Source organism: Panicum hallii, chromosome 5, assembly GCF_002211085.1.
Source record: "Panicum hallii strain FIL2 chromosome 5, PHallii_v3.1, whole genome shotgun sequence".
NCBI classification, from domain to species: Eukaryota; Viridiplantae; Streptophyta; class Magnoliopsida; order Poales; family Poaceae; genus Panicum; species Panicum hallii.
Window position 1 is genome coordinate 32,753,749 of NC_038046.1, and position 10,709 is coordinate 32,764,457.

Here is a 10,709-nt window from a genome sequence, read left to right on the forward strand (position 1 = left end):
CATAAAAAGAGTGTCATTCTTGGTTTGTCCTTATTCAAACCATCCTCAGTTTGACTAAATTTATAAAAAATTATCAATATGATACAAAATAGGTATCATTAGATTTAGAATGAAATATAATTCCATAGTATAAGTGTTATAAATATAAAACTCCTTTTATAAATTTCGCTAAACTTAAGATGAGTTGACTTATGATAGAGCTAGAATAGCACTCTTTTAGGAATTGAGGGAGTAACGATCAGGGATGCCTTTAGATGATGCTTAGAGATGACCATCGATACACATAAAGATGTTGAGACTTGTCACATAGAAATATTGTTACTAGATTTCTCATGAAAAATAGTTTTGCATGACTATATTTACAATAAATTTGAATAATAGTACTTAACAATAATATGGTTGAAGATATAAGTCAGAGATTATGTTGATGTTTAGAACATCAAAAGAACAAAGTTAGTATATATGTAAGTTTTTTTGTGATTATAAGGATGAAACCATATGTACACACCACCTCACACACGTCAGTGCACATTTATCATGAGCCTCTAAATAAATCGCTAAAAGCACTTGTGTGATTTTAAAAGTTGGCGCCAGGTTAAAACCCTAATGGCCTAGCGTGTAAAATCGTACCCTCACGTAGCCTCTCCCACCACGCAGAAATAGATAGTTCCTTAGTATAAATATAAGTCAAACATACTCTCACCATTCTCTTTTGATAGTCCTCTTTCATCTTGGTACAATGACCAAGAAGAAGGACCTTACTTATCATCTCATTAATTACGACTCCTCAGTTTTGATGTTATCATATACTTACACCAATCGTTTTTCTAGAGAAGTTACTTAGCACAGGAATGGAACAATCGTTTCTACTATTCCCAACACTCAAATAGGGCTATCAAAAGAGAATAATTCAATTTTACAAATAGGACTATCAAAAGAGAATGGAGGGAGTATATGCTTTTATTATTATGTTCTGTTGTAGAATAATCTGGATAATGTATATAAGAAGATTGAAGATGATGTGCATCCTGATCACGGAGCCCCCGAAATGAGATGCAATCTGATCATAAAGTCCACTGCAACCTTTAGATGTTTTATTTGGAAGGTGTGGATTTCTCTACATATGCAAGTTAATTAAAATTTCAGAGTTGAATCTCATCACACCTAGCAAAAACAAAGCACTAGCAGGATCGAAGTCAAGGCATAAAGTTACCGCTTAGGAAAATATAAGAAAATCATGAAATTCAGTGACATGTGCAGTAACTGCAGATCGGTGAAAAAACATATGCATTGACTTCGTATGTATGCAGTAGTAGCATACTGATGACCTTTCAACAAGCAGAAGCTACAAAGACAATGAGAAATATTGTTGCCAGATAATACGACTTTGATGTTGACTGGTATAAAAATTAGATTCGTTCAGGGAGGTTAATGCATAGTATGTGCATTCAACGATCATGGATGTGGTTGATGAAGTGGTTGTCGTCTTAAAAGGCATCTTTGGTTTTCTACATATGCTGTGACCAAGCTCTGGGATGCAACAGCGGGAAATTTGGTTGCCTGGGCGGAGGTTTGGCCTTGGCCGGTGGCATGCAAAAGCAGCCAAAAAGCCTGGCTACCAGGAAACGAGATTGAAATCCGTTTCTCTAGAGCCAGACTCACCTGATGCAACCTATTAGTAAGTTAATAATGGTATTAGCATATAATTAGCATATCTTAAGGTATATTAGTATATTTTAAAGTAGATAATGTTCAATATGATAATAAGAAGTAATATATTATGGATTCAAGCAAAATAGATATGATCTTTGTACTTACCTTTTTAATTCAAACTTATACAAAATATACTAGTAAAACCAACCAAACAGCTGTTGTGTTGATCATGTACATATTAATTCAATCAATCAAACATTAACGTGTTGCATGTCTTATGCCTATCACTACTGGAATCGACATGTTTCCCTAGAGCCAAAACCCTAGAGAAATGGTCGAAAAACTCTAGGGAAAGCATTTCCCTAGAAAATTTGGTAATAAAAGACTTCTAGGGAAAAATTCGACGGGAATCGAGAAATTCGACGGGAACGAGGATTGCCCTACGGTTTTGATGGCAAACCCTAGAAAAAGTTTAAAAAAAATGTGGGTCCCTGTAACACCCTAAGGTAATTTTCCTAAATTTTAATGAATTTATTTGAGCTCAAATAAAATTTCCAGAGTTTTCCCTGATTTACCTCGCGTTTAAAGTAATTTTATAAGGTAAGTAATTAATTTTTTTTTATAAGCCAACTTGCTTGTGCATTCATGCTGGTGCATGGTTTTATTTGTGTGGGTTTGAATTCAAATTTATTTGAATTCAAATGGAATGGTTTGAATGTTTGAGTGTAGAAAAGAAATAGGAAAGAAGGAGGGGAAAAGAAAGAGCAGCCCATGTCCTTCTCCCAGCCCGGCCCAGTTCCCACTCCCCTCTCTTCCCTCGGGCTCTTTTTTTTTTCTCTCCTCTCTTCCCCTGGCCCAAGTTTTCCCCGAGGCCCAGCCCTCTCCCCTCTTTCCTTTCTCCCCGCGTGGGCCGCGCCCGGCCCACTTCCTCCCTCAGCCGGTCACCCCGCGCGCTCCCCTCCCTCCCCTTCTCTCGCTGTCACCCCGGGCCCGCGTGTCAGCGCTTTCTTCTCCCCCTCCTCGTTCCTTCCCGGCGCGCAACCTCCTCCCCGATAACTCCGGCGAGCTGCTCTCTTCCGGGCCCGCACGACGAGACTTCCGGCCGGGCTTTATCTAGCGATCCCGACCCCTCCTGCGGCTTACTCCCAGTCTTGGCGGCGCCCCCCAAACCCTAGAATCCCCCCGCCTTGCTCCGCCGCTCGGCGCCCCGGCTCCACCGTGAACCCGCCCCTCCGCCGCCCCACAGACTCTCTCGAGCCACGACGCGGCTTCGTCACACGCCCAGGGATCCCTCCGAAGCTTCAATTCCAACCCCATCCTCTACGGCCGCTTGAATCGTGCGCGAACAGCTCCGGTGAGCCCTCTGTCCGTCGTGCAATTCCTAGATGCCGGCGGTCTCGGGACCCTCCTCACCCCCTCTACACCTCCACAGGTCTCGCACGGACTTCCTCCACGGATCAGCAGGCTCGGGGCACCCCTGCAACGACCCGTCCGCGAGCGCCGCCTGTCTCTGTCCGTGCGCCGCCGCCGTCGTCGTCGCAAGCACCCAGGCACAGCCCTCCAGCCGACCTGAACCCCTCGGTGAGCTTCCCCTTCGCGCCCTGGTTCTTCTGCGCCGATTATCGTAGTGTTTGGCGGCCTGTAGCGCTTAGAACGCGTGCTCACCGGAGAGTCCGCCGCCCCTCACCGCCGTGCGGTCGCCACTGCCGGCTTGGCCGCTTCTGTTCACCTTAGAGGGGTTCCCTGTGCCGCGGTGGTGCTCCCAGACCCGAAGTAGTGGAGTTTGAACCCCCGGAGCGGCGGGAACGCCGAGCTCCGGCGAACCCGAGCCGTGCGCCGCCACGGATTTGGTCACCGGCGACCGGCGACCAGCGCCGCCGCTCTCACGCGTGGAGTAGAGCTGGGCCGTCCGATCTGAGATCGACGCGCCTGATTAGAAGCCGCGTACCCCTTCGTTCCGAACCGCAAGATCCAGATCCAACCGTCCTGATTAGATCTTACCCTTCAGCCTGACCATTTTGCTAAAGAGTCCTTGCGGTTGTCTGAAATCAACCCGCAGTCCACCTGTAGTTCAAAGTTAATTACGATCAGGTCCTTTTCTTTCCGTTTGACCCCCTGAGCTTTCCAGTTTTCATACCCGCAGTCCAGCCCTAGGGTTTTTAGCCATCTAGCCCCTGTGTCTAGGGTTTAATCACGTTTAGGTCCCTGGTTTTTGTCCAGAACCTCCTGGAAGTTCTGTTTTCCTCGCAAATAGGTCCCTGGATCTTGTTTCAAGCGTAGTTTTCGCGTTTTAGCTCCGTTTTAGGTGTTCTTTATATCCACGCGATCGTTGTAACGCGTAGAATAGTTCTAAGCTAGTTTTATGTGCTGTTTCAGTGTCTTGGTGTACTGTTGCTTATATTTTTGCTATTGTTTGCATGTGTGTGCATGTGTGGCCCATGTATTGCTGTTACGATCGTGAATAGACGTCGAGCCACCGGAGCAGTACCAGGAGCAGCTGTCTTCCGAGCAGTTCGAGCAGCAGTCGGGAGAGTACGAGGAAGGCAAGTATAATATGAACCTCCTATCACTTTTAAATACAATTTCATTCTGCACTTTAATACTGTATACCTTTAAGGATTTTCCTAGCCACTTTATATCCTATATATATATTCTTTGGGTTGCATTTTAGTTAGTTGTGCTAGGTTGCTGCGCTATAACACACTTGGTCCTTTTTAATTAATTTGATAATGATCTTATGCAACTTAATTCTGGAGCCGACCCTCTGTGCTGTGTGCTTGAGTGTTTTGTGCGTCCTTAAAAGATGTTTTTGTTAGAAATTTGGTTTAGGGGGCCAGCACGGTGCTTAGTGCTTGGTTGGCCACTCTCCATAAGGACCGGTTCATAGAGCGATAACCTGGGACAACCGCGCAACCACAAGACTGGAATGGGACGGTCTTGACTTACTAATTAGGTCGTGTTGGTTCGGGAGTAACTTACCTGCGTGGGCAAGAGGGGTGGTAAGCTTCAATGGTCCCTGCTCCTCCGGCTTGGTCTGTGCTGTGTGTCTTGTACCCCCGGAGGTGGGCCCCATCGTTGCTGAACCAGAATTCTTAGCGGTTACACCTTACCAATGTGGTCCTTTGTAACGGTCTCGTAGTGCGCTTGCTAGCCATCTCACCTAAGAAAGTGTGATGAACAACTAGCGTAGCTCACGACTTGTGGGTAAAGTTGTGCAACCTCTCGAGAGTGTAAAACTGATATATCAGCTGTGCTCACAGTCATGAGCGGCCCAGATCCTCCTTTTGATTAGTGGGGTTATCAACCTTTGATTAGAGAGATTCCCCGGGTGGTTTTGGTTTGGATGGTTCTCAGTAGTTCTTAAATACTATTGATTAATTTATTATGCAATTGGGTTATGGTAATTCATCCACTTATGCTAATTAGCTTTAATAAAATTTGCCAAGATTAAAAGCTAATGCAGTTGAGTCAGCTAGCCTAGAGCCACATAGTTTGTGTTATACTTGTTGAGTACTAGTTTGTACTCACACTTGTCTCTCTACTCTCCTGTTCTCTTGGATATCTTCGACTGCTGCTCAGTGCCCGGCAACGTGGAAGACTACGTCAGCGGCTTCGACGATTTCTAGGCGTTTGTCTCCCAGTTGACGTCCCTGTGGCGCCCCGTTCTTCATGTATTCATTTTACGCTTCCGCATTCCTTGAACTGATTCTTGATTCAGTTATAATAAAGATATTCATTTTATAAGTTATACGCTTTTATTCGTGACATGTGTTGTGATATTTTGATAATCTGTTGTATATATGCGTGACTTGATCCTGGCGCATATATGATTGCTCGATTTATGTTCTTATAAATCGGGTGTGACAGTCCCCGGCCCTGAGCAGCGCCAACCGCGCTCCCTCGCCGGCCCCACACCGTCCCCGTGCTCCACCGGCTACGAGCGCGACCGTAGTGCTCCGCCGGCCCTGACGCCTCCCGCACAGCGCCGTAGCTGCCTATCCGCACGCCGACCCGCGCGCTGCCAAGTCGCAGCGCCGCCACTCCGCCCCGCTGCTGCCCGCCGGCGTGAGAGAGAGGTGGAGGGGGGGAGAGAAAGGTGGAGTGAGGGGAGGAGATAGAGTAGTGAGGCTGGTGCCAATGGGGGGTGGTACCGCCCCCCTATCGGCGCGGCGCAGGTGGGAGGCGGGCGGGAGGCGGTCGAGTGGGAGAGAGAGGGCGGGATGGATCCCGCCGGGCGGGAGCGGGCGCTATCGCCCCGCTCTCGCCCGCGTTGGCAGGCGCTGGGGCGGGAGGCGGGCGGGAGCGAGGAGGCGCGCTGGCGTCGGTGTACGCGGGTGAGAGGGGTGGGGCGGGAGTGACGTGGTGCGTTTCGATTGGTCCACGCGGACTATCCGTTGAACTAGCCGTTATTTGACCGTTTGAACTCCAAAAAATTCAAAAAAAATTGTAAAAAATCCCAAATTTCATCCCCAACCCCCCTATAAATACCCCATCCGGTTTTCACTCCTTCCACACCCCATTTGAGTTCATTTCTCTCCTCTACAATCCGAAATCTCTTCCACCATGACCGGTTGGTCTTTAGATTTCCATACCTTCACCGATCTCTTGCAGTCCGACGGATCACAAGCATCTCCCCAAGATGAGTCTTCTCCGATGCATCGCTGCTCCGATGTCAATTCTTCGCCGCAACCCCGGGCATTATTCCCCCTGATGCACCTCCGGCTCCGGGGGCACCTCCACCGCCATATCATTATCCGTACGGTCCGTACTCATACCCACCACCTCCATATGCTCCACCTCCAGGCACAAGGAGTGGGACTGAAGGTCCGTACCCACCACCTTCGTACGCTCCACCTCCATATGCTCCACCTCCATACGCTCCACCTCCATATGGTCCATACCCACCACCTCTGCACGCGGCACCCACGGTTCCAAGCCCCGTCTCCGTTGAGTCTCAAAATAAAGGAGCAGGAGCGACCGAACCAAAGCGTCCAAAGAGACTTGACTGGACGATTGCGGAGGAGGAAAAACTGGTAATTTAATTAGTGTTCATCTATTTAAATATCGTGTTTTTTCAAATAACTAACAATATATTCGGGCTAGGTACATGCTTGGGTTTATCACTCGAATGACTCTATCACCGGCAACAACCAGACCGGTTTGAGTTTTTGGGGCCAAATAGCGGAGACCTTCAACTCTACCGTGGAGCCGTCCCGTCGTCGCACCGCGAAGCAACTGAAGGATCATTGGAACATGTACAACCGCGATGTGACCCTGTTTAATGGATACTACATCCAAGAAGAAAGAGTACGTCAGAGTGGAACAAATGATGCAATGGTCATGGAGGGGGCAATGGCGTACGAGAACGACCCGAAAGTGACGACAGCATTCAAGCGCCATCATTGGTGGAGAGCTGTTCGCCACGAACCCAAGTGGGCAGCGAAACATGGTCCTGGCAGTGAATCCGATGTGAGTAGCAAGAGAACCTGCCTCGGAGTTTCAGGTGAGTACAGCTCCGGCGGAACAGAAGACACCGAGGAGGACAATGAGACTCGTCCAATAGGCCGTGATAGGGCCAAGGCGGCTAAGCGGAAGGAGAAGGCTAAGGGGAAGGAGAAGGGGAAGGAATCCCAATCAAGCAGTGTGGTAGCAAGTAGCAATGAAGAACATGTGGGGTGGCTTAGTGAAGGCTAAACTATTAAGCAATGAAACATAATGAAGTCCCTATCAACCGCGAATATGGACGAAGCATAAAAACGTACTTATTTCAAGGCCGTCAAGATGGTGGAAAAAGAGTTTGGATTAGACGAGGATTCGGAGGAGGATTAGAATTTTCTTTTAATTATTATGTATTTTTGCTATTTTTAATTGCGATGTAATTTCCTTTTTTAATTATGATGTAATTGGTAATTTTTTTAGTTGAATAAAATTAGTTTATTAAATTATTTTGCGTACGCGAACAAAAGAGAGTGAAATAATTAAATTTGGAAAAGAAAAACTGACGTGGATGAGAGAGAAGTGAGAGCTGGCACTATAGCCTGTGCATTGGAGGGGTGGGGTGAGAGTGGGGTGAGAGCTGACATGGCGGGAAGTGGATTCAGCCTGAGGGGAGGGAGGTGGAGGGGGGAGAGAGAAAGGTGGAGTGAGGGGAGGAGATAGAGGAGTGAGGGAAGATGAGAATAAGAGAGTCAGGAGTGAGGGGATGAAATTGAATGCAGATGGCCGTGGATGCAATATTTTCTTAGAAAACGGAATTTTCGTAAAGAAAGATCCAATATTTCTCTAGAAAACGAGACAGATTTTTAGTGAAATCGATATTTTCCTACACTTCATGAATAACCTTCGGGAAACAGTTTTTCCAAAGGAAAATTCAGATTACCCTAAGAAAATATATGAATATGGATTCGAGTAATATGCCTAAACTCAGTCCGACTACCCGGCTGGTAGGTGCGAGGCAGGCTCACCTCACCAATGAACCAAACGCGCCCAAAGTGATCACACGGTGACAACCTACAATTGGCCGGGACCCTCGACAAACGCGCGCTGCTAGCACGAGTTTTGTTTTGCTCAGAGGCCGACCAACCCCACTTGCAATCCGGCAGGTACAACTTGCTCCATCTTGGAGGGAAGAACGTGCTGGGTGTACCCAAAGTGCATACCTTGAGCATTAAATCGACATACTGTCGCGTATCTTAGAACATCGTCAAGAGATCTTATTCTGTGTATTCCAACTTGAAGCTCTCTTCTTTACTGTTCCATCCAAATTTCCCTAAAATGTTTGCAACTATATTTCATTGAAACTTAAGGATAGTAGTATGTTCTCCATTTAGAAACGTAACAAATTATTTGAGTAGCCAAAATATTACTACTTAATGCAAAGATATTACTCACTCAAGTCAGGAATAAGTGATGTTTTGGGGTAGTATAAAGGCAACTGTATCAAACTGAAATTAATAAATATTTCGTGCGTGTTGGGCTTGGATAGTTGAAACTGGTATGAGTGGATTTGTATCAAATATAGTTTCATAATAGTATGTTTTGCCAGGTATCCAAAAAAATAGGGGATATAGTTTTATTTCAGAGACCATGCAAATGTTTAAACCATGACTTATTTGTGTGTAAAATACCTTTTATTATAATTGTATTACAAAAATTCTACTCCAGTGGATATAGTTTTGTACACTTACCCGAGCGTGGAATATATGACTCGCAAAAGATACTACCGCGAAGTGTCAGTACATTTACATACGTTTTGCTGTTGCATTGCATGTAGCAGTTGCTAGCTAGCCATGGGCCCTGTGCTCCGCAAATACATATTAAAGTTTGTGTAGGAACCTGGGTACCCGAAGCAGGTTCGCTTAAAAGCAGAGAGACCGACCGGAAGCTGCGGCGAAAGGATCAACTCGAGGACCGAAGCTGCGGCGAGGAAACCGTCAAAAAAGTCCACCACAACCCCCGCCGGAAGCCGGAAGGCAAAGCAGCCGACGCGTCTACCGAATCCATTCCTGGCCCCTCCCCTTCCTTCTCCGCGTTTCCACCCCCTATAAGAGCCCTGCGCGCAGACCCGCCGGAGATTCCACGTCCAAACTGCGAGCCCCCCGGGCCCCCTCTCCCTTTTCCCCTTCCCTCTCCGCCGATCCTCCTGCCGAGAGATGGCCACCGAGGTGCTGCGCGCGCACGACATCCTTCTGCCGGCGCCGCACCGGACCCGGCCGGCGGCGTCGCACCGGAGGCCCAGCAACAGCAACAACCCCGCAGTCGCCACCAGGAGGTCGCCGCCGGCTCCCGCATCCGGCCGGAGGCACCACGGCAGGAAGGCGGCGAGGCCCGCCGCGGAGGTGTACGCCGGGCCGGCGTTCTCGACGTCCCCCGAGCCGAGCGCCCTGCCGCTGCCGCAGTTCCCCGTCAAGAAGGCCGCGGCCGCCGCGGACCTCCTCGTCGACGACGCCGCGACGCGCGACCTCAGGCGCATCCTGCGGCTGGAGTAGCTCGCTCGCTCCCTCGATCGATCGTCTTCTAGATCGATTGGAGGCTCCGGGATTCTCTTTCACTAGTCCCCTTTGCTAGTTCGTAGTCGATGCGTGATCGATGGAGCTGCAGCTGTATGTTAGTTCTAGCTACTCTCGCGGTGCGTGTTCCGCGCCGCCGCGGCGAGGCCTCCCCCGCCTCCGGCTCAGTTTTATTGTGTGGCCGGCGGCGACGAGGCACGCGGCGCGCCGTCGGCTCCCCACCGCGACGGCGGTGTAGAATGACCGCAGCAGTATACTACGTGACCGTGACATGAAATTACTACATGTATAGGGTAGTTAAGCCTTAAGCGAGGGGTTCCTCGGTATACAATACGAGAACCTAGCATCCAAGTCCAAGCCTCCCCACCCGCCCCCCCCCCCCCCCCCCCCCCGGGCGTTCTCTCTCCCTCTCTGCCTCTAGTTTGAGGACAGTTAGGCAGGCAAGCTACTTTAGGGTCTGTTGTTCATCTTCATCATTGTACTCAAGCATATAGTACATTTCAATCATGTCAATTTGAATAAGTAAAGTCAAATTGTGTTGATTTCAATCCCAATCACTCGCGATCACACCAGCCGGCAGCTCGCCTGGCCAGCGGCCGGCCAATTGCCAACCTACCGCCAGCCCGCAACTTGTTTATTGTATAGGAGCGCACCAACTATTTCTTTTGAAGAAAAGGAGAGCATCAACTTGGTCAAAGATCATTTATTTAAGATAACCACAATGTCGCCTTATAAACTAAGTTTATTTCTTACGGCCGATGTGTTGCAAATTATTTATGAAACATAGCAAATTTATACTCTTGTGAAACCACATTTCTCGAGATGAAACTAATCATATAATTTTGAAATATCAAAACTCAACACATAAAAAATTTAGGGATAAATCCGATTTTCAACCTCCAACCATAAGAAAATTCTGATTTTCAACATTTGGAAGCATGCACTTCGCAACATCCCGCTATTACTCAATCTAGACAAAAAGGAAACACCCTTGCAGCAATACCATCCTAGTTTTCATCTCATGCGGGCCTTGTGCAAAATGGTTTT

At 47.9% G+C, this 10,709-nt stretch overlaps 1 protein-coding gene across 1 annotated transcript; it reads left to right on the forward strand.

The window, feature by feature from the left end:
• The first annotated feature begins 9,124 nt into the window (after positions 1–9,124).
• On the forward strand, positions 9,125–10,359 carry LOC112893782. The gene has a single exon (XM_025961276.1). The coding sequence runs from the start codon at positions 9,306–9,308 to the stop codon at positions 9,639–9,641; it is 336 nt and encodes a 111-aa protein (XP_025817061.1). The 5' UTR covers positions 9,125–9,305; the 3' UTR covers positions 9,642–10,359.
• Positions 10,360–10,709: the final 350 nt, after the last annotated feature.

Bases quoted from the DNA above. Each gene is read 5' to 3' on its own strand.
- LOC112893782 (XM_025961276.1), top strand. From the start codon at position 9,306: ATGGCCACCGAGGTGCTGCGCGCGCACGACATCCTTCTGCCGGCGCCG.